The sequence below is a fragment of the Montipora capricornis genome, unplaced genomic scaffold, assembly GCF_036669925.1.
Source record: "Montipora capricornis isolate CH-2021 unplaced genomic scaffold, ASM3666992v2 scaffold_439, whole genome shotgun sequence".
In the NCBI taxonomy this organism is placed as follows: Eukaryota; Metazoa; Cnidaria; class Anthozoa; order Scleractinia; family Acroporidae; genus Montipora; species Montipora capricornis.
The window spans coordinates 77,496-102,500 of NW_027180172.1; the positions used below are offsets into that span (position 1 = coordinate 77,496).

General features: G+C 39.4%; 1 protein-coding gene and 1 pseudogene across 1 annotated transcript; both read right to left on the bottom strand.

Moving 5' to 3' along the window:
• Positions 1 to 75: 75 nt before the first annotated feature.
• On the bottom strand, positions 76 to 10,156 carry LOC138035951 (uncharacterized). Its single transcript, XM_068882339.1, has 9 exons — positions 9,979 to 10,156; positions 8,528 to 8,636; positions 8,270 to 8,373; positions 7,518 to 7,633; positions 7,037 to 7,110; positions 6,599 to 6,858; positions 6,076 to 6,224; positions 1,164 to 1,245; positions 76 to 182 (listed from the first exon to the last, which is right to left on the bottom strand). Exons 1-9 carry the CDS (start codon positions 10,154 to 10,156, stop codon positions 76 to 78), a joined length of 1,179 nt encoding a protein of 392 aa, XP_068738440.1.
• Positions 10,157 to 21,855: 11,699 nt separating this feature from the next.
• Positions 21,856 to 22,674, bottom strand: LOC138035952 (uncharacterized; annotated as a pseudogene).
• Between the last annotated feature and the right edge of the window lie 2,331 nt (positions 22,675 to 25,005).

Here is a 25,005-nt window from a genome sequence, read left to right on the forward strand (position 1 = left end):
GTAGGGAACAAACCTATTTTTTTACAAAAAGCTATTTTTGAAAGGCATTTCTAAGGTTAAACACATAATGAGGGACTACAACAAGTTTTTCTCTTCAGCAGAGGTATCGAATATGTACAACATACAAATACAACCATTAACCTTCTTTGGACTCGTATCTTCAGTTCGGTCTATTAGAACCCCTGTGACAAAAGAAGCAAGTGAAACAAGACACGAGGATTTCTATAGTTCTTTTATTAAAAGACGAAAGGCCAACAAACTGGTTTTTAAAAAGCTCATATCTATGAAAGCTAATAACCCTGAAAAAAGCCAAATAAAATGGGACGCAAACTGTGAATCTGAAAATTGCCATAAACCTGAGTGGAGAAACGCCTATAAACTAGCTTTTCGCTGCACCGAGAGCACTAAATTGTCTAACTTTCATTATAGGTTCTTACATAGAATATTACCGACAAATTGTTTTTTGACAAAAATTGGCCTTAAAAATAATTCCAACTGTACCTTTTGCGGAGATTTCCCTGAAGAACTTTGTCATCTCCTCTGGAATTGTAAAAAGTCCTCTTGTTTTTGGGATGATTTATTACTGTGGTTGAAAGAGAAAGCCATCATACCAGATATTTACCAAAAGAGTATGACCGTCTTACTAGGATTGAAGCCAGAAAGCTCTTCACGTCATAATGTTTTAATCAATTTCTGTTTCCCAATTGCCAAGTTCTTCATTTGGTGTTGTAAAATGAGGGAAACCCCTCCAAACATTAAAGGTTTTCTCCCCTACTGTCTTTTCAATGTAGGATCAAATCGTACACCTACACCAAGGAGAATAAGAAATGGGATCCTTTCACAGAACTTTTAAAGTAAATTAAGACAGAAAAGTTAGTCTCACAGTATCCCTTTTCCCCTCCTCATTGAGCGACAATCAAACAAATAGATATACGTTTAACTAAATATACTTGTAACAGTTCCGCGTTACCGCAATATAAGATGTTATATTTAGCTGCCATATACCTGTAATTTACTGTACTCTCTATTTCTGTTCACTGCTTTGTTTTATTTTGTACCTGTATAACTTTTTTTTTTCCCCTCGTTCCTCCGGGAAATGATAATTTAAAAAAAAAATTGTACTAGCACTATAACTAAGTGAAAAAACAAACAAACACACATACCAGAAACTTTGAGTGTAATGGGCTCTGTGTGTGTGCCAAAGTCTCGTACAAATATCCCACTTGAAATTATTCCAGCATAATACTAAAATTGCCAGATGAAAAGCTTAAGTATATTACTTAGGGTTATTTATTTTCAAAACACAAGTCTTGGTTCTGGAATGTCTAAAATAATGGACAGTTGAAATGACTGCCATAATAAAGAAATAAAAAAAAGTAATAATCAGGAGCTTGTGAAGAAATTAAATTTCGTGGCTCAACGAGTTTGCTGGAATTCGAAAAGTATCTGATGAGTCTCTTGGCCGAGACGAAATGCCGCGTCATACCAGCCACGAAATTTAATTTCTTCACAAGTACTTGACAATTTTTTATTGCATATAACTCGTGAACTTTGTGGTTGGGAATCCTTCTGTGATAGAAGGCCAGACTGCTGACATCTTGACTTCGCGAACGGGACTTTGAGCGCGATGCTCAACGAGTTTGCTGGAATTCGAAAAGTATCTGATGAGTCTCTTGGCCGAGACGAAACGCCGCGTCATACCAGCCACGAAATTTAATTTCTTCACAAATAATCAGGAGACAATTAGATTCTTTCTAGAATATCACACAGGTACTCAATTATTGAAATTTTTGACATGATTAATAGGTTGCTTGTGTAAACAACATACCCACACTGATCTGCATTCTCACAAATCATCAGTGCAAACTGTGGTTGTTATTGTTGATAAACAGTACTATAGCACCTGCTGACTTGTATTCCATTATACCACAAACGCACTCCGACGAAATATCTGGGCGGTGTGGTTGTATGTTATCACTGCATAAAAACATAATAATAATAATAATAATAATTTAATCATTTCTATTGCGCCAGCTACATTAAAATATGATCGCCAGCGTGTTACAATCAATTGAAAAAATAAAAACCGTCTACATGTATACAAATATTAAAAAGCCTAAATAAAATTACAATATTAAAAAATTGAAAAATATTAAAAAGCCTTGGTAAAATTACAGTATTGATATATGAAAGGAAAACCGCAGAATATATCTATTCATTCAAAGTCCTTATAGGCTTGTCTAAATAATAAAGTCTTTAAGTGCACCTTAAACGAGTCCACTGATGTTAGTTTCCTTAATGACTGAGGAAGCGAGTTCCGTAATTTCGGGGCAGCAGCGCAAAAGGCCCGATCCCTTAGTGTTGTCTTTGTGCGCGCACTAGGATGAGCTAACAGCTCGCTATTTGACCTTAGAGAATAGCTGGATTCTGCTTTGATAATTATAAGATCGCTGATATATTTCGGTGCCATACCATTAATTACCCTATATGTAATCACTAGAACTTTGAAAATAATTCTATAATGCACAGGCAGCCAATGAAATTCAAAAAGCACTATTGAGATAGGTTCAAAGCGTGATACATTGCAAATAAGGCGCGCAGCAGTATTCTGAACACGTTGTAATTTAGACAGTTGAGTTTGAGGCAAACCATACAACAGACTATTACAATAGTCAATTCGACTCGTCACCAACGCATGCACAAGCAGTTTAGTAGACTCAACTGACAAAAATTTCCTTATTCGCCTAATATTATGCAGATAAAAGTATGATACACTACAAATTTTATTAATATTAGTGACCATACTGAGCTGCTGGTCAAACCAACAGCCCAAGTTCTTGGCTTCATGGCAAGGGTTAATGAGATGATCACCGACAGCAAGGGGCTCGTACTGTCTCGTACCAACCAGTAGAAACTCCGTCTTCTCATCATTAAGCTTGAGGCGATCCATTAACATCCATTGGCAAAGGTCATCTATGCACCGCTGCATATGCAAAAGTGCCTCTACATGACTTTCATGCAAACCAGGGCTGAACGATAAATAAAGCTGTGTATCGTCAGCATAACAATGCACTTCTGGAAGATGACGACTGGTTATCTCGAAAAGCTTTGAAGCATAAATCACAAACAAAATAGGTCCCAAACAAGAACCCTGAGGAACACTGCACTGCAAGGAGAAGCTATCAGAAAGGGTTCCATTGATTGTGATGCGTTGGCTCCTATCATGCAGGTACAATGCAAACCACTCCAGAACTTTGCCAGAAACGCCAAATCGAGTTTGAAGACTCATTAGCAGACTGCTATGGTCAACAGTGTCGAAAGCGGCACTCAAATCAAGAAAAACCAATAATGTCACGTGCCCTTTATTCATATTCATCAATATATCGTTTTTAAGTCTCAGTAGAGCGGTCTCAGTGCTATGATTCTTCACATAAGCCGATTGTAGGTCTGGGTAGAGACCATTAGATGACGTGGGTGCAAATAACTGATCTGAAGCTGAACGTTCAACTAGTTTAGAAACATATGGCAAATTGCTAACAGGACGGAAATTCTTATACAGAGGATCCAGTCCAAACCGCTTTAATAAAGGATTTACCAAAGCTTCCTTCCAGAGATGTGGAAAGTACGCGTTGTCTAGGGATAGATTGATTATCTGCTTTATGGTAGGCAAGAGTACATCAATGTAATCACTAACAAGTTTGGTCGGCATTGGATCAAGGGCACAACACTTTTTGGAAGATCTCTGCACTAGCGCAATGATATCTTCATCACTCAGAGGTGTGAACTCATGAAATGATTTCGCAACTGTTTGAGGAAAGTCATATTCAGCAGGATCACAACAAGCCCCCCGAGGCAGCGTCATCAAGTTCCTTGCAAATGTAAGTTACCTTTTTCACAAAGAAATCACCCATATCATTTGCAAGCTGGAATTTATCATCATGCGGCAGAAGAGAACTGCCAGTGTCATGTTTTAACAATCTCCTGGTGGCTTTAAAGAGTTTTCCCTGGTCAGCACTGTTGTCTTCAATGAAGTCCCTATAAAAGGCAATCCGGGCTCTATTAAGCAGATATGTGACACGGTTTCTGCACTTCCTATAGTGATCAAAATCATCGAGAGAATTCGTTTTCCGCTATCTTTTCTCCGCCTTACACCTTGCCCTTTTTGCCTCACGAATATCCTCATTAAACCATGGTAGATGTGGTCTAACAGACACAACCCTGGTTTTCAGAGGGGCATGACGATCAAGAGTGTCAGAGAGGGTGGTATTGTAGCAGCTAATCAGGTTTTCAAGATCACTTGGTGGATTGACACACAACTCTGAGTCCATGAGATCGCTCCGCAATTGATCAATGTTCACCCTCTTGATTTCTGTAAGTATGTTTCTTAACAGCATTTGAAGGCCACAAACGACCGAAAAATGGTCCGAAAACAAGTGATCATCTCTCGGTGAACCATCAATAACGGACTCACATTTTCGCGAAATCATCAAGTCCAAGGTGTGGCCTCGAGTATGAGTAGGTTCTCTGACATGCTGCTCCAGGCCCAGGCAGTCGAACAAATCCTGCAGTTTCCTGGCATGAACATCACTTGGCACATCAACATGGATGTTAAAATCGCCCAAGATCAAAAGTTTCTCAGTGGACATAATAACAGTGTCCATATAATCAGAAAACTCAGGAAAGAAGACATCAGTTGACACTGGATGCTCAGCACTGTAGGGCACTCGATAGATGACTACGAGACATAATCTATATGTACCAGAAACAACGAGCCATTCTGAAAACTCAAAGGATGTCCACTCGCCAGAAGCTATCATTGTAACCTGTAGACAATCCCGGAATAAGAGACCAGTTCCACCGGCTGACCTGCTGGCCCTAGGATGATCCATAAACTTATATCCCTCAGGTGTTGCAAGAGCACGCATAGCGACATCATCAATTGTGAACCAAGTTTCAGTGAACGCAACGAGATCAAATTTAAATTCGGTAACATAGTCTGAAAAGTCAGCAGTCTTATTTCTGAGTGATTGCGCATTAACCAAACAAAGCTTTATCCCTTTGTTATTCGTCAACTGATGCGATGCAATTAAAGGAATATTAATTAGGTTGGAGCACTGATGCTTGTGGTCATTAGGACACGTAGAACAATAACCATTGTTCATGCTTAGTCTATTGGTAGTGTGAACCGGAATCCCATAGGAACGCACTGGACCACCAGAGATATTTGTAGGCCCTGGATTTAGCTTAAACACTAGATCTCCCACAAGTTCACAATGGAATGAAGCCGTTGTGTTGGCATAGTAAACGCACGGGCGATGACACCCCTTCACCTTACGTAATGCTTTGCCATCCGAGACTGAATAACGATGTTCTGCGGATGAAACTGTGTAAAAATCACGGCAAAAAACTCGATAACTCAGTGGAGGAAACCCTTAGCCACGTGTAGATACCATTTTCACCAATGCCACGCAAGCACAAGAGTAGAAAAATGGCAAAAAGGCAGGAGGCCCGAAAGCCGTGGCTGACCATGGTTCAAACACAACTTGTTCTTACTAAAACACTGCAAAATTAAGACGGACTGTTATAAGACAGTTGCACACTCCGACGATACGTCTGGATGCCACTGTCAACCTCATTAGTAACAAATCATTTACACTGGGACAGGACTGTTAATAGTCAACAGTTGCACACTCCGACGATACGTCTGGATGCCACTGTCAACCTCATTAGTAACAAATCATTTACACTGGGACAGGACTGTTAATAGTCAACAGTTGCACACTCCGACGATACGTCTGGATGCCACTATCAACCTCATTACAAATCATTACATTGGGACAGGACTGTTAATAGTCAACAGTTGCACACTCCAACGATATGTTTGGATGTCACTGTTAACCTCATTAGTAACAAATCACTTACATTGCGACAGGACTGTTGAAAGTCAACAGCTGCACACTACAATGGTCTATGTGGATGCTATTATTCTTGACTTTGCTAGTTCTAGCTCTAGCTGTAGACTGATCAATTAAGTTATGCAGAAGAGATTCTGAATACTGCTTATATTGGCATTACATCAACACGAGAATGGCAGAAGGTGATACGATTGAGAATCATATTCTTGGCAGTATTTAAATCTGAATACGCTTTCTTCATCTTCAGTATTGGGAGAGCATGTTCCACAATTTCATCGAGATTGGCCAGAATGTCACGTTCTGTGGGACCTAAAAAAGCAATTGGTGGTAATTTAAGATACATTACTGTATAATAATTATTATGGTAATCCTAAGAAATTTATTTACTTAATTCTCACTAGATTTACTAAAGCCTCAAATGATGGACTTTGGACAAACCTTAATTGTCGAAAGAAAGTGACCGTTGTTTTATATGGGGCTGCTATTGAGTCACACAGTATGTTTCTGACAACCTCACAAGTCTTATGTTTATAAAGTTACATGTACAATGAGTTCCAAAATGTCACCGATGTTGAATTAAATCCTGGAAAACCACAAACGTATGATTAATTATTACATTCTGGATAGCCAGATTTACAGCAATAAGTATTTAGCAAGACAGCTTTAAATTGGTTTTCACACACCTGACATTGAGCTCACATGGATATTGTGTTTTCCGATTTCTGTTTGCTGTCCTGCCTTCTTTTGCACTGTGAGCCTTTCACCCTTGAAGGACTCAGAGCCATAACTTCTTAATGCATTATTTGCATCTTTAAGGGAGTCAATTTTATATGCCACAAGCCCAATAGAACAAAGAAGTTGCTCAGTATTTCTCATTTCCATGTGCAATGCACAAAGCTGGACACTGCTCAGTTCTTCTTCATCATCACGAATTCCAGTTGATCTATAAAAAAAGGCAATACGCAACTCTTAACCCATTGTCTTGGTCTGTCTTTTGACAGTCATTCCAAAACATAACCAAGAAAAAAGGCAGTATAACTGATGAATTTCCACTGGTCAATAATGAAAAAAAAAGTTCATGTTATTATAAGAATTTAGCAACATTACAAAACAATAAAAACCTTCTAATGTTTGCCTTGCTTTTTAGACAATCTGTGCATGTTTCATCAGGGGAAACATCATGACAGGAACATCTCTACAGCAGAAAAGAGTAAATCACTACTGAATAACTTCATAATCTGAATGAATCTTAATATCTTACATTAGCAATATTGATAGAGATCGATACATGTTCATGCACCTGGATAAGGAACGATGAGGTTACAACAAAAATGCATAACTGTACATGTACCTCAGTTATGTAGCCTCCTAGACACCAAAAACTGCTATAAATTGTGTGAAAAGATCAAGAGCATGGCCAACAGGGTGGTTATGAGTGGGCCAACAATTGTTTGTAGAGTATTGGCCGTCACATTGGTAGTGTGTCAGTGATATGTTTGTGATGCGTCAGTCCACCCGTTGGCCATTGTGTTGGGCTGACACGTTGGTGGGATAAGATTTGTTACCGTTACCATAAAAACAAAAGAAAAGAGACTTACATACCCTGATTGGATCACAAAGGAAGCAGAACTCAACATCAACCCCTCGTACTCCCAAAATAAATTCTCCATCCCCTTTCTTAACCAGGAGCAATATTAGTGTTTTGTAATCCAAAGTAACTGTCAACAAAAAAGATTCACAAGACAACTAGTTTTAAAACAACGTCAGACATCCAGGAGCTTGCACCATTAATTGCCAAGACCAACTCCTACATGGTGACTGCTCTCGGATCTGACAAATCTTGGCAACTTAGCTGCGAGCCAATGCAACAGCATCCCTACAAATCCACCCAACAAACAATGAGCTTGGGGAATCATGACACAAAGAAAGCTACCAATAAAACATGACCTTAAACACTTCTTGTTATTTTTCTTTCCTTAATTATGGTGTACCCTGCTAGAAGACACGTTTCCTTTTCATTTCTGGTTATCATGTCCATTATCTGTAACTGGATTGGTTTTTGCATTGGCTCCATTGTTTTTTTGAAATACACACAAAAAAAAACATGAAAGCTACTTGCATTATCAAATTTTAATTAACAAACAACTAAATTTTTTTAATAATTATTGTTCAACAAATGGCAGAAAAACAGCTTAAGATCATCGTAACCAAGGCATGAAAATCCCATGGCACTCAAAATCACGTTCCACTGATGCAAATCCTTTGATTTCTTAAATATGGAATACACTAAAAAGTAATTATTCCTGTACACCTATTTCATTTTCTTTGACACAAGACAGCAATGTTTAACTAACCTGTAAAATGAAGAGAATAATGTCTTCCATCAACTGTCAGGCCTCTTTCTTTTAAAATCTTCTTTTGACTATTGATGTCCTTTATGAGGAGTTTTAAGTTGTCCCTACAATTTTGAACAAATGAAGAAAACATTACCTCCATCTTGTAGCTAGTGGTAACGGCATACACTGAAAAGCTACTGTATTTTATTTATTAACAAACAGCCCATTGACTATATTTCAGTTGATTTATAAACCTTAATACTGCCATGCACGCACCTGTTCTTTTTACAATTTGCAATAGCCAGTGGATACACTGACTTGGCACTTTGGGTTGAGGACAAAGGGCACAGACGTGGCACAATGCCTACCAAGATCTGATCCCTTCCTACATGTAATTCATAGAAAACAGAGAAAAAGAGAGTCAATGGATTGGATAATGCATAATAAGCTTTTTTTGCCTGCCTGTGATGCAATTTTTTCAAATTTTGTCGCGTCGCCAGCGCGCGATGAAAATCACAAGTTTAGCCACCCTTGAAATGGCAACGCGACAGCAGAAAAAGTCGGCAGTTCAAGGGTGGCTACACTGGCGATTGACGCGATAAAATTTGAAAAAATCGCATCACCGTCGTGAGCAAAAAATCGCTCGTGTAGCTGCGGCCTGAAACGAAATTTGGTAGTGTTGGTTAGCGCTTCGCATTTTAATGAATGAATGGAATCAACAACTGTACTGTTCTCTCAACCTTGAGTGGAAACACGACAAATAACATCATCGCCATAGCCATTTTAACATACCAAACGTAACAATTCTTGGTTTTCACGTCACGCAAGTACCACGCAAAGAAAAAATAAAATTGCTAACCATGAAACAAATTACATGTCAAGAAATTGAGATGTTGTAGGAAGGTAATAAATCATGAGGGTGTCAAAGTTTTAGGGCTGTGAGATAATCCAAACTCGAGTTATTTGGCAATAGACACTTCTCTTAACATACTGGTTATTCAGAACTCGAAAACACATGGGGAATCGACATTTTCGTGACATGTTTCTTAGAAGCAATCCAGATGTCACGCATTGACTGAATTAGAAAGGGATTATAAAAACGCTTCCTTTACCATGATTAATCTGCCTGCTTAAATAATTTTATCGAACGCTATCTTCTCTAGGTAAGCGACAACCACCCTCCATTGTTTTTAATTTTAGTCTCTTGCGAGAATCGGCTCACATAAGCGACCGGCTCTTGTTGCGACCACTCTCACAAATTCCCGGCTTGGTCACTCATGAGGGCTTCGACTGGCCTTTTTCTAACGTTAACTTAAATGTACCGTAGAAGGCAAATGCTCGCTGCGAATGTTTAGTAAGCACTCTCGAAATTTCGCTTTGTCAGGACGAAATTTCGCCATGTCACGACGAACTTTCGCTACATTACAACGATTTCGCTCAAATATTCGCGCGGCCGTTGCGAATTTTCGTTTTGATTAAAACAATAGGCGTTCCGAAATTTGGAAAATGTTCGAATGAAAATTCGTTTCACCCGAAATTTCGTTATATTTTGTCGAAAAGTGCCAATAGCGCGAAATTCGTTTGCATTCTTTTTGCACAGTACTGTAATGGCGAATCCGGTTTATGATGAAGGAACACAGCGATTAATCCGAATGATGAAGAGACAGTTTCATCTTCTGATGAAGCTTTTCCTTGAAACAGAGCTTCATCTATCGTCCGCAGAGCACTTGGTTTAACTCGAACAAATTCATCTGGAAAACGCGCTGGTGGCTTTCTTCTAGCAAAATATTTTAGAGGACGATGTCCACAAACTCTGTTGCTTAAGACATACCACTTCTTGCTAGGATGTAACAACTGCAGACTCTGTACACAGGAAAAGGGTGAAAAACCTTTCTGTGGTGCCATTGCCCGCCTGCGCTAGAAAATGCGAATTAAACAACGTGGCTGTGCCATGTGATTAAAAAATGGCTTGTTCTCAAATGACAGAAACGCATGTTATTCGTCAAGACTTAATTAGATCCAGACATATTAATACGATTAACTCTCTTTGCTGATAAAAGAGTCATTACTGGGAAAACCACAATTAATTAAATCAGCAATCCAGTACTTCCAGTTCAGACCCACTTGCGTCTCGTCATGATTCAACATAACTAATACATGTATAACTAAATTAACCTTTTCAGCTGATGTCTTTTTCTGAGGTGAAATAGACCTTCAAAAACGACACATTAGTCTAAGAAAGAAATCTTCAGTCGCACAAGAGCATAAAAGGCAAAATATTTGTAACTTCTCACACACAGATTTTTTTTTGTTGTTTGTTAAAATGGACAAAATAAGAAAAGGAAGTGATCTACGGAAAGAAAAATAGGGGTCACCGAGCATTCAAGAGAGTAAAATCACTGCAAAGTTCTCAAAGCGATGGCATACTCGCACTGTCACGTCATGGCGTGACATTTCTGAAAAGACCTAAGTCCACAGCTATCCCATGGTGCCACACGCTTTCACGTTCCATTCTTGTGGAAAATGTTTTCGGCTTTAGCATCATGTTTACCTTCGTGGTCTGTGATGCATGACGTGTGTGTGACATGCGCGCAAAAATGCGCAGTAGCGTTGGGCGCGAATGTCCTTAAGGTTGGAAAATTTCACTTTGTGTAATGCGGCAATCACATGAATGCAGCACTTCCTCAAACCAGCTATGCACTTGTCTTGCAAAGAATCCACAGTCGATGGGGCTGCTCTCTTATACATTGTCATGGAGTGATACAGCAACTGAGATAGCAGACAGACTTTTGACCACACTCTTGTGAACAAAACCATTCTTAAACAAATATACCTACTATAGTTCGCACCGGGTTTTGAACTCAATTTCAAAGGCTTTGTTTTCCAGAATATAGCTGAAAACTTGTCCTATATGACTTCTTGGCCATTTGGTCAAATTTTCGCATTCACCGCCGTTCACCTGTAAAGGGTCTACTGTAAGTTTGCCGTTCTTCAGAGTGCTTTCAGAATAATGTTTCAAAGTCAAAGTCAATGTTTCTGTAGTAACTTTTACGGCTGTTTCTTGCTCAAATGCAACTAAAGCATGGGCAGCCAGATCTAAATGTGTTCCTGTTGTAGAAGAGCCCTTTGCTGTTCAAAGGTAAAAATTAATTTCAGTTCACTGATGGAAAGATTGAGGAGCTTTTGTAGTTTTTGGAATTGACAGGATATCACTCGCGTTTCTCTAAATAAACGTAAATCAACAGCAATTTCTCCCTTTTCAAAGATTTCTGCCAGATGGCACTTTAATGTTTTCTTCCTCCAGATATTCTTTTTTTAATAAGCTTTATTTCAACAAACATCAATAAAATATGTACATAAGAATTGTGTTGAAATGGGAAGAATCCTCAAAAAGCGTCACAGCACCATTTTAGGAGGAAACTCCGACCTACCTATATACCTACTAAAAATATATATACAAAAATTCAAAGAGTTAAAAATGTAGAAACCTTCAACTTAAAATCTTCCCCAGATGATGTTTCTCTAATATCAAGAGGGAGACTATTCCATTCCCCAACTATTCTCTTCATAAAACTAAATTTAAATAAATTAGTCCTAGAAAGACTGGTTAAAAGATTCGGAGTGTCCATACTTCTTAATGCATATCTCCTGTCAACATCCCTCGAGACCGAAGCCTAGAATCAAGGGTCAGGCGAACATGATTATTAACCACCTTATAAAAAAAAACATCTACCATAACTCTCATATCCTCTAAAGATAAACGAAGTTTACGAAGCCTAACCAAATATTAGTCGTCACTTTTAAGAATAAAATTTGTTGCCCTTCTTTGAATTTACTCTATACGACTAATTTTAACCTTTTTATAAGTATTACACACCTGAGAGGAATATTCAACTCTATGCCTCACAATACTACAATACAGAGTCCTAAGAGTTGTGACATCATTAACATCCCGACATGTTCTTTTAATAAGGCCTAAAATACTGTTTGCCTTAGCTATAATATCGGCAATGTGGAAATTCCAAGAGAGAACATCACTAGTTAACAAACCCAGGTCTCTGTGCAAGGTTACTGAATTGATCTTAGCTCCATTTATATTATTATCATAGGTAAAAGGGATATTCTTTTTGGTAATTTTCATAACCTTGCATTTGCTAGCATTGATCCTCATCTTATTATTTACACACCAATTATTGATCCTATTTAGGTCCCAGTACTGAAAGCACTCTTGATCATGAACAGAGTGAATAACCTTATAAAGTTTACTATCATCAGCATAGAGAAACAGAAACCACGCCAGGCAGGTCATTAATATAAATTATGAAGAACAACGGTCCCAGAATTGACCCTTGAGGTACACCAGATGTAACTGTCAGCCAATCAGAAGTCCCTCCACGTACAACCACCCTCTGTCGTCGATTTCTCAGATAATCTTTACACCATTCGAGAAGTTGCCCCCCCCCCCCACCCACATCGTATTGATTCAACTTCCGTATCAGGAGGGCATGATTAACCAAATCAAAGGCCTTGGTCTTGGTTTATTTATAGCCGGGATTAGGATGAACATCGCCAGCCAAAACAAGTCTGGATAATCGTAAGCTAGCAACAGCTCCAGGGTAATACTTCACTCTAGACCGATAGTAAACCCTTCTACGCGGGTAGGAAAATGAACATCCAAGATGGCGGACAGGTTCCACATAACTTGTTTTGAATAAAACGTTTGCAGAAGCAATAGTTTCAACCAGAGGGGCTCGCTGTTTGACGACCGGACTGAACAAATTTCAGGAGCATTGGATATCAGTAACATTAAAAATATTTTTAAAATGCCGTAAATACTCGAGAGCGAGGAAAGACATGTCTTACCACCATGTTCGGTCTCAGTCTTTGATATAGAATGAAACTTCTAGATTGTGGACTTTTTCACTTTCTAAAAGAAGGCGTACAAAACTCTGGAATGATGCCAAATAATATTATGCAAAAATCGATACCCATGTTGAAATGAAACTTGTCAATCGTGGCAGCCATATCGTATCTCCTTGTCCTGATTACCCGTCATGCAATGTACACCATAAAGGAGTCTATGAACTTGCATTGAAACCCTTGCCATGCTGACTTTTTTTGCAGACAATACATTACGTAATTCAAAGAAACATTTGCTTTGGAAGCCAAAAACTTTCAATTTCCTTGTTCACATGAAAACAGCTTCGTGTATAAATTTACCAAACACTTTGTCTCCACTGATATTTCTTTGGGTGAAAAGTTACAGCTTTGGGTCTTTAAATTAAATTATTGATTGGGGCTGAAATGATAACTACAGACCTGTATGAAACATTTCAAAATTTACTGTACTGTTATGTTCTTGGGAGTCTTGAAACATCCATAGATGTATTTGTGTTAATTCATTTTGAACCTCTACTACTGCCTTGAGAATCAAATCCTCTGAAATGCAATCTGTTCACTTCCGTCGTAATTCCTCGTAGAGAGTTTCACTGTGGATGAAGAGGTCACACCCAAAACACTGACTCCACAACTATTTTTAATGTTAGACAAAAGGACTTGAATCTTGTTCCCCTTACGCCGTGTGATTTTTCTTGTCAATGCTTTCAATCGGTGATCTGTCTTTGACCCTTTTAAATATAATGCAATATGTATTTTTGTCACATTCTATTTTGTGCTTTCTTTCATGAATGCCACAGGAATCAGGGTTCACTTCATTTCTTCAGTCTACTGACTTGTACCAAGCTTGCTATTCATGTGGGTTCTGGAGAATACGTCTCCCGCGAGACAATGTTGTCAAATCTACTGAGTTACTGCACAACATCTGGAACATCTTGAAGCCATTAGCGCTGATCATGCTATTATTAACACAAACATCATTGTAAAACACCAACCAACTGATAACGAAATGCACTTACTGTAAATGTCCATTGAAATTTGTCAACTGATAATCATACCTGTGCAGAATGCGCATAGGGCACTCAAGTCAATTTTCACAGATTTTTGAAATTGGCTGGTCATGTTTCACAGGTCATGATTTTTGTCTTAGTTGCAGAGTCTGTGTTTTGTGTGTGACCTCTTCACCCACAGTAAAACTCTGCGCGAGAAATTACGACGGAAAACACGGCGTGAGGGATGGTATTAACCCATTGACTCCCAGGGTTCCCCATTGACGAGTAAAATCGTCTGGCGTTAGACAGAATAGAATACTAAGTCTGTGTATCACAGGTTGTAAATACTCGCCTGAAACATAGACGCAAATTTAAGAGAAATGGCGCCAAATACTGCTGTGTTAACAATTGACCTCGGGTGATTATTTGTAATGAAGCGAAAAAATATAAGCAAAAGAAAACCAAAACTGATACTAAAAACACTGACCCCCCACTCGAGACCAGTCCAGTCCAGAGTCCAGTACATATTTTCCAACTGGCCAGCCTGTTGCCCTTTGTGATTATGTCAGTCATCAAGTTATTACTTTGTTTAGTTTTGAACTAGGATGATGGTGGTGGGTAGTTTGTTTGAGTGGATTTCTGGAGTTTGTTTGGCAAAGGTAAAAAAGTTCTTGGACGCTAATTAAAGAAGCAGAAAGTCAGAACAGATGATGATCCTCCAGACATGAAAGCTGCTTTAGGAACATTTGATTTCCTAATGGGTGCCTCAAAAAGACTATCTGAGAAAGACATTGGGGTACTGAAAGACTATCTGATCGACTGTCCAAGAGAAATAGATTCCAATGTGGTGATTTCCCGTGAATTTATTGCTCCTTTCCTGGGTTCTCAAGGAATCATTGTCCTAAATTCCCGCCATGCAGCATCATCAGAGTTAGATAATAAAGAATCATTGAAGTTAAGGGTCGCTTCATCAACCAGCACCTGGAGAGGGCTTGGCATTGGCATTGGTAAGTGTAACATCACTCCAATTGTATAGGGTTTTGTTGTTGTTCTTGTTATTGAACATAAATTTACACCTGTGTGCATTTAGAATTTTAGGTGTTTTGCCCTTCCAGCTCCAAATACAGGCTGTACTGTTGGTTTCCAGACAAATGTCAAAATGTGTTGCTTACATTTACATGTACATGTACATGTATGCACATGGACCTACTCTATCTCTTGGCACCATTTGGCACATAAACGCTCTCGGAACATGTAATTATTTGACTGTGTCTCGTCAGGTTTCAGTTAAAATGAGTAAATTATTTTATGTTGGATATCCATCAGTCATTTGCAGCATGAAGAAATGATAATGCATTGAAAAAAAAATGTTGAAAAATGATTCCACCCTCACGGTGGGCACCGAGGACTCAAAATCGTTCTTGCAGGCACGTGGAGAAGAGTATTCGGCCGCAAGAGTGCACTACTCTGAGTGTAACGTGGCCTTCGCCAAAGGCGGACGTGTTCTTGCCAGCTCCTTTAGATGAAATTCAAAACTTGTAAAATAATGTAATCAACGAAGGCGGCTTGGCTTTCATTCGCTTAAATAACATGGGAAAAGAAGACGCCCGAGCCGATAGTCGTAAACGGTTAAGGGAAAGCGGCTCACAGACTGACGAGGAAGATGCGTTCGACGAAGCCGACGCCCATTGTCGTGGCAAACTAGGTAAAGTCAGTGAAAAGCTCTACAAAGTGCCAACAAGACTCGGCGAGTTAGAGGCTATGCAAGGTAGAGTGGTAGAATTGGAAAAAGAAAATAAAAGTTTACAAGAAAGCCTGAACACTGCTCAAAAAGACATTGTCGACCTAAATTCGTCTTCAACCGCCACATGTGCACCACTGGAAACCCATGCAAAGAATCTGGAAGACCTCAATGCTAAAATAAAACATCTTGAGTGCCGCAACATCAAGTTAGAAGCATACACAAGATGTGAAAATCTAAAAGTGTTTAATGTTCCAGAAGGAAGAGGTGAGTCAACTTCTGCTGAAGATCAATTGAAAAAAGTGATGCGCGATAAACTTAAGATCCCAGAGGAAGATATCGAACAAATCCATTTAGAATGCGTTCACCGCATCCCTACTAAGAAGAATACCAGTCAAGGACAGAACTCCAAACCTAGGCATATTATATCTAAATTCGGCTTCTTTCAAGACAAGGAGTATGTTTGGTCTTTTGTTAAAAACTTGAAAAACACTAACCTTGCAATTGCGAATGATTTCCCTCGGGAAATTGATGAAATACAGAAAACGTTATATCCCATCTTGAAAAAGGCCAAACAGCCTAATTTAAAGTTGATAAGGTAATTATAAATGGGCAAACATACAGAGGTAAAGAAACAACCAATCTCCCATACTACGGTCTCATTATGGACACAAAAAACAGCGGAAACCAAAGCCAAAGCGGTCACAGTGTCAAACTATTTAACCCTTCTTGTTTAATGAGAAATGTGAATGCTTTGGAAACTTCTTACTTCATATGTTACTGTTTGTTTTTCTGTAGATTAATAATTTGTTTTAGGCGAATATTATCAGTTTATGTGCACTATACTTTCTTGCACTCTGCTATACCATCGATTTCATTTTCGTTTTATATGACTTCTATAAGACCACTTCTCTGATTCAGCTACAATGACCGATCATTCTCTTAATCTACTATCTCTCAATGCGAGGGGACTAAGCAATTTCAGAAAAAGGCGAACAATTTTCACGTGGTGTCGAAAATGAAACTCGGATATAATATTCCTGCAAGAAACTCATTCGACATTGTCAACACAGTTAAAATGGAAAAACGAGTGGGGTGCAGAACTTATTTGCTCCCATGGGAGCTCAAACTCTCGAGGTGTTGCAATCTTGATTAAAAAAGGTCTTGATTGCGTTATTCACTCTCAAATTGTAGATACATCGGGAGGTATATCGTTGTTGAAGCCGCTATCAAAGATAAAATTTATGTTCTTGTAAACATTTATGCACCAAACAAAGACAAAGACATCATTAAATTCCTGTGTTACCTAAGCTGCAGACCGAAAATTTAGATTCAGAAGAAAATATTGTGATTGGAGGTGATTTCAATTGTCCTCTGAATCCTACATTGGACAAAAAAGGTGGCATAATGACGCCTAGGAAATCTCTGATAAATTCCATCAACTATGTCCGAAGTGAATTAGATCTTGTAGATATGTGGAGAGTTAAAACCCGCAACCTAGAAGTTTTACCTGGAGTCAACAATCTCCGCCGATATTTTGTCGCCTTGATTATTGGTTGATTTCTAACAATTTACATGACTGGGTCAAAGCCACAAATATAATCCCCGCCATCAGAACTGACCATTCTGCTATCTATTTAGAATTTGTCACGCTTCAAATGTAATTAAGAAATCAGGCAGCTTACACCAAGTAGTGGACTGCTGGACCGCCGCCTTGTGCTCCATCCTCGATCACCATTACTCACAACATTCAGGTGTCTCTTTTGTTTTTCATGAACAAACCTTTTCTGGTCCAAGGCTCCTCTTTTGTGTGGATGTTTCTCATGTTTTTCCTAAATTCTGGGATAATTTTCAAGGAAAAGTAGACGGCGAGTTCATGTGCAATAGTCGGCCAATTTTGCAGGGCCCCGCTCTTATTGAAAACCCTGGGCAAATGTCCCTGCAAATAGTGAAGTCCCCACAAAAGCTGTGTATTGGCCTGTTCCCATAAGTAGGGTATTGGCAGATGTCTCCGCAAAAATTGAAGTCCCTACAAAAGCTGTGGATTTGCCTGTTACGGTAAGTAGGGTCTTAACCAGATTGAATTGTGGGGAACATTGTTCCTTCATAACTGCGATTAGCTTTGTAAACGAAGAAAAATGTTATAGCTGTAGCTGAAGGTTGAAAATCCTAGTCCGAAATTGTTTGAGTCTTGCTTGCGTTCAGCCACTGTATGACCTACAAAATGAATGCAAAAAAAAATTTGCGTGGTTATTAAATTGTCACTTTTTCCTATTTTTGTTTTCCTTCTTTAGGCCTGTCCGTAGGTGCAACAGTGCAGGGCAGGTGGCAACAATGGTTTTAATGCTATTTTCTATTTTTTTCAGGGGCTGGTCAATAAATAATAACTTAATCTCACTAACCTAAAGGTAAGTGAAGCTATGATCTTCGCAGTTGTGAACATAATTTTTGCAATTGCCTAGAGAAGCCTGAAAAATTCAGGACTTCAACGGGATTTGAACCTGTGACCTCGCGATACCAGGGTTGCAAAAATTGCGTTCACAACTGCGAAGATCATAGCTTCACTTGATTCCATATCCGCAGTTCATATATGATCCAATTCTTATATATATCATTTCATCGTTGACTCATTCCTCATGGGAACATTATAACTCACGAATGACCAGCTCCCAACATCAGTGGCTTCATAGCTCAGCTGGTTAGAGCGTCGCACTGGTATCGTGAGGTTACGGGTTGAAAGCCCGTTGAAGTCCTGAGGCTTCCTCAGGCTTCTCTATGCAATTGCAAAGATTGCGTTCACAAATGCGAATATCATAGCTTCTCTTGATTTCATATCCACAGTTCATAAATGATCCAATTCATTATATCATTTATCGTTTCCCAGCAAATAGTGAATTCCCTACAAAAGCTGTGTATTGGCCTCTTCCCATAAGTAGGGTATCGGCAGATATCCCTGCAAATAGCGAAGTCCCCACAAAAGCTTTGTATTGGCCTGTTTCCACAGGGTAGGGTATTACCAGATGTCCTCACAACTAAGTCCCCACAAAAAAATTAAAGGTTTTACAACATTGGAAGAGATGTATCAAGAGATGAGATATCAAACAACAATCATACCAAATATTGTTTGGATGACTGCAAAAGAAGCCGTAGTCCCCACAAGCGGGGTTGGGAAACATATGGCCCACAACTAGCCAGGGTCGCGTATGTGTGAGTAAATAGAGTGTCTTCAGCCGATTTTTGACTGAATTTCAGGCGTTTGGCCCTTGATATCTAAGCGAATTTGCTAAAAGGTAGCCGCTGGAGTTTTCACTTTAGCACAGGCGCAGCCCGTGTTCAAGCCAGTGTGGCCGCCCAAAATTGAGGGGGCTTGCCATCAAGGCCTGCTTTGCCAAACAGCCCAGGGACAGTTCTAACTCTGAGTTGTGTGTCAAAAGCACAGGGCTGGGGGGGGTTGCTGCTTTGAGACTTTAACTGCAGTTAGAGTTTGTGGCCTTGTTAAGAAAGACTTCAGTTTAGGATGCCTTGGCAATTTTTCCTGGACTAGTATAGGCCTGAATGATAGTTTGCTGTTTATCACCAATTAGAGCGAAACGACAGTGTGCCGTGGGTGGGGAGGGTGGCTATTTTTTACTTTGTGACGGCAGCAGAATTGGCTTGTTTTCACAATTTCTGCAGGTACCTTTTGACAAATCCAGTTAGATATAGCTTTGCCAAAGAGCTATATGTAACTGCAGACAGTACTGTTTCAGCCTTCTGGGCCTCATCAGTGCAGTGCTGATGTCTGGGATGGAGGTTAAGCTTATAAAGCCACCCCAAATGTCCCACACATGTGGTACATCTAAGCCATGCCAGAGTGCTCAAACTAGCGAGCTATATATAATTTGCACTGAAATTCTCTTGCCAGGAGAGGGGGTCTAGATCCTGCCTGCTTCCCAACTCCTTTAACAGAACCTCCCTTGCGGTTTCGCAGTGGAAATTAAGGATGGACGCTTATGGTTGGGTGTCGATCCAGCCGTCTCAACCAAAACAAGCTATTATCAGGACCGGTTTTGACTTCAATGCCTTCTTCAGCGGAGTTTTACAGTTTCAGCATTAACATAGGCGCATTCTCGACACAAAAGAGAGAAGACCGATGCATGCGCAAGATTTCACCACCGCCGCTATTAACATCAGAGAAGAAACAGTTTCAGCTCTATAATTCTCAAGTAGCAAACAGATGCCGAAGAGGCACAAGCAGCAAGAACATTTAAGAGAGACAAAATGCGATCGCAGGGTCCAACAAGGGACAGAATAGAGACATTTATTTTAATGAAACATCATTTCGTTTGAAACTAAAACTGCTTGTTTGTCAAATTATCGACGTCACACTGACGTAATAGATATAATTCAATTGCACAGTTTATATAAATGACTGTAGATAACAAGTTAATGCATTAACTCCAATGGCGCGTAAGCGACCGGACAAGATGAAACTGTAAAACTCCGCTGAAGAAGACCTTAAAGTCGAGACTGGTACGGAAAATGGCTTGTTTTGGTTGAGACGGTTGGATGGGCACCCAACCATAGGTACCCATCCTTAATTTCCAGTGAGAAATCGCAAGGGATGTTCCGATAAAGGAGTTGGGAAGCAGGCAGGATCTAGACCCCCTCTCCAGGCAAGAGAATTTCAGTGCAAATTATATAATAGCATTGTCTAGATGAAGCTGTAAGACTTCAGGAAAAGGGAACACCAAATCACTTGGACTTTTGCATTAACATGGGCGCGTTGTCAAAAGAGAGAAGACTGATGCACGCGCAAGATTTCACCACTGCCGCTATTAACATCAGAGAAGAAACAGTTTCAGCTATATAATTCTCAAGTGGCAAACAGACGAATGTTTCCCCAGGGGCCACGCCCTTAGACCAATTTTAACCGTAACACGTTAAAGATATCATAATCGACAAGCACAATAATTTTAAGTTTATAGATGAAGAGTTGTTACTTGAGTTTCAAGAACTAAGCAATCATCAGATTATAGATAAGTAATTAATTTGTTGAATTATTAAATTTAGCTACCAAGGCAGGCAGGAAAAAGGAAAGCGCCCTCAGATTGAAAACACCTATTGCAATTGTAAGAGGGTTTTTTACAATGTATGTATAAGTTTGTGATATATTTTCTTTGTAAACCTTTTACAGTTTAGTTTATTTCGCATGATGTTTGAGAACATGTTTAAGAACACACACGTAATTCAGTCTCCTGACAGCAAGGTATTCTTCAAGAGAAAGATCCATCTAATTACCTAGTCAAATCAAATAGAAGCAAACCTCACCCTGCAAAACAGGTGCATTCAGCAATCAGCACTTTTCCATTCTCTTTGTGTATACAAACCCACAAGGCGTAAGAATCACTGCTCGTTTTTTCTTTTGGTACGCAACGACTATGAATGAAACAGTATTTCAAATCTGTGCTTATGTGGTGGAATTTAACACTATGTAAGTGTCCCGAGTCCAACAGGCTTTTCCCTTGCTTCATAGCCTTCGCTGAAGGTTGCATGTACGCGTCCACTATGTCCTCCATAACATCGGGAAAATTAATGCTGCCCTCTTCCCATGCTTCTTTAAGGCTACCGGGATAAGGGAGAACAATACCAGATTCCATTGTCAACTTTTCTTTTCGCCTGCTTGAGATGTCAAATGATCTTCTTCTTCTTGTGCAGTTTTAGCGACTTCTAATTTCAACTTCCATGCATATTAACATGCCTTCTCAGTGAGCTCTGTTTTCCTTCCCGATAATACAACTCCTCTTTTTTTCAAAAAAGTTTTCAACTGATCAACTTTCCACCTCAAGAATAACTGAATTGACATCTCAGATGGCACAACGCTCTCGTCGGACGACATTTTAAAACACTATTTGCCCCCGAGTGACCACGTGACTTATGTATTTTCCCATCAGTACTTGGGCGCTCACAAATATGGCGGATATCGTGAATAAGGGCTATTGTCCACTTGTTGATTGTTCTGCACCCTTCTCTTGTTCTACCAGGCTGTGACTCCTTTCCTGCATTGTCAGATTGTCACAGTTTTGATGGTCTTGGAAAAATTGCTGGTTAAGCTGACTTTCTATTTCCCTTGCCAACTGTTCATCTAGGTGAATTTGCTTTCCTACCTTAGTAGGAGCTGTGTCGTTCTCGAGTTTGGCACATTTTGGTGTTGCATGAGATTTGCCTTCATCCTCACTCTCACCACCTCCTTCAAGTGTACTGTTGTAGTCTTCCCTTAGGCACAGGTACAAGTGGATTCTGTTGTAATCTTTGCGAGTTTCTTCATAGTATCGCTTGAGAGTGAAAAGTTCACTTGTCCTAGACAGAAAAATAATTTCCTGCCCATCTTCATAAAGTAGTAAATACGTCTGGTTTTCTTCGTACAAGTTCCTATAATAAGCTTTCCATTTTTCTTTAGCCTTCTGGCGAACAAGTGAAGACTTCGCAGAATTTGAAATCCGCAGTGCCACCTTCTTTCCTCTTTTTGGTTTCAAAACATTTTCTTTCTCATTCCACTCAAGCGATCCAATATAGATAAGCACCTCCTTATCTGCTGCTGAAATGTTAGTACCTTTGGCCTTTCCACCACCATTGCTTGCCCTTAGCTGTCTTGTACTCTGAAAAGGATTTGAGGGATTTGGAAGACTTGACAGAACTTGATTCCACTGCACTAGGGAGAGCACTTGGCTCTGCCTTCTCATTGGTTGTTTCTTGGTGAATTAAAAATTGCAAGTTTTAATGATAAAATGTACTGAAAAAAGGCAAGGTTCCATTGATAAAGAAGGCATACGCAAGGTGACCTGATTCTTCTAAATTTCCCTGAAACTTCCAGAATTATTGCCAACATAAAATAAACAAAATGATGATACAAATACATGTATATTACAATATCATTTTCTAACAGCAAAAACAGCACACCTTCTGTTTGGAAGAAAACATCTACGAAATGCCCATCATTTGTCCCCAGGGCAATATCTACCCGTAACTTTCAAATCACAACCCATCTCCCCCTCTATTTACTAATAAGATGATCAATTTTTTTGACACTCTCATCTCCTCGCCCGACCTTCCAAGCTTGCGAATAACCCTTTGACCGAAATTTTTATCTTTCAACCCTGCACACTATTTTTGAGATTGCTACCATAAAATAAAATGGTTTGTTGCTTATCAGTTATACAGCTATCAATGTTAAGCTGAGGGTGGCAGTAAGGTGCCATACATGTATGTGGGCGTTTAACCAAAATAAATTAGCCAACCCACCCCAAGCAATTTGGCTTGGGTGTGAGCCCAAGGGTAGACATTTCTGATTTTAAGCAGGGAGGCCTGACATCTAATCTTGTGTTTCTTATGGAAGTCATCATGGAAAAAGCTGCTTGAGTTATTTGGTTGATCATCACTGGAGATTTAAGACTTTTTCCATTCTTTTTCGTACCATTATATTTTTCCAGGCACAAGGTTATGAGTCCAATCACATCTAAAACCAGATGTACTTGGAGAGAAATGACAATGCAAATATGCTGGACACATAACAGTAATGTCTCAATGTAGGGTCGGGGGGAAAGGGTGAAAAAGATTTCACTTCATTTTCCATGTCTGAAAAACTAGCTTGCAGATTTTCATACTTCAAGAATTCCACACTCTGCACAAAACCTTGATTAAATTTAAGCACACAGTCCGTTCTAACTTCCCACTACCAGTACTTGTAACCAAGTATAAGAACATGTATGGTTGTATCATTTATCCAAGGATAGGGATTTGTTCTGATTTGATTTGACCCATCTTGGGGGCCCTAGTTGGGAATGCTGACAAAAACATAACATCTTTGCACGTGGATTTTGAAACACGGGTTCAAAGCATGTCCCTTAATCACAGCAGTACCAACAGAGGTCAACAGAACATCCAAACTACCTTCCAGGAACCCTTCTGACCCTTAAGATGCTTCCCAAAATCCCACATGTGCAAGTCGATGTTGAGCTGCCATGAGCAACCACTGGATCTCGCCGATCGTCTAATATATGTTATTGTACAACATTCCTCTTACCTTTTCCACAGGTTCTGCAAAATTTTCAGTTTTCAACGTCGCTCCCACAATTACTGTGATACATTTTGCCCTGAGGATATTTCTGATCGGTGAACTAGACAGTACACATACACTGAAAAGAACGATCGCACAAAATGGCAGTAAAGTGAAAGACCGAGTAAAAACTGAGGGTAGTGTTCATTGACTTAGCCGCTGACCAGTGAGCAATTTGAATTTGATGTGAGCGATTTGAATTTGGATTTGACATTGATGTAAGCGATTTGGAATTTGATGCAAGAGATTCGAATTTGACGCGAGTAATTTGAATTTGATGTGACAGTTGCAGGCCACCGTACAAAGGAGGGTGATGGAGAAAGAATTATCAGGTGCATCAAGATGTTTCTTCTGCATTTTAAACAAGATGGCTCTGGAAGTACCAAGTACTCTCTAGAGGCTCTTTATTACGTGTTTCAGGTTTTTGCACTACTAAGCCCTAGGTAAGCTGAGAGACTGATCTGGAACACGGCAGTAAACAACAAGGGTTGTTCTGGATCGATGTTGTCATGGACCTGGCACTGGAACATGACCTTTTAGTAAAGGATATGATTCAGGGTCTGGGAGGAAACATTAGTCAAGAAAATGTGCGCAGAATATGCAGGGCTTTGTTTGTCCATAAATCATTTTTACAATGCTTTGACCAAGAACTGAAAGGCAAAAAGATTTCAGGCGATCATTCAAAGAAATCAGCCAAAGAAGATTTGAAGAAGGTGATTAAAACCCTTCAAGAAGAGAATGTCTTTTATTTATTTATTTAGATACTTCCACCTAGCTGGCAAACATTATAATTACATATTAAGAGACAAAAGAAAAAGCTTGGCTAGATGATGAGGGGCAAAACTGACAGACATGAGGTTTCAAAAAAGTTGGCCTCATTAGCATTTAGCAGCGTTACAAAAGTACGATTTACAAATGCAAGCTACATTACATTTACAGACATGGCATTTACAAATATGGGAAAATGGAAACATTAACAGCCGCTGATGTAGTTGATTGACCTACAGTAGGGGCACGCCATTTTCCATGT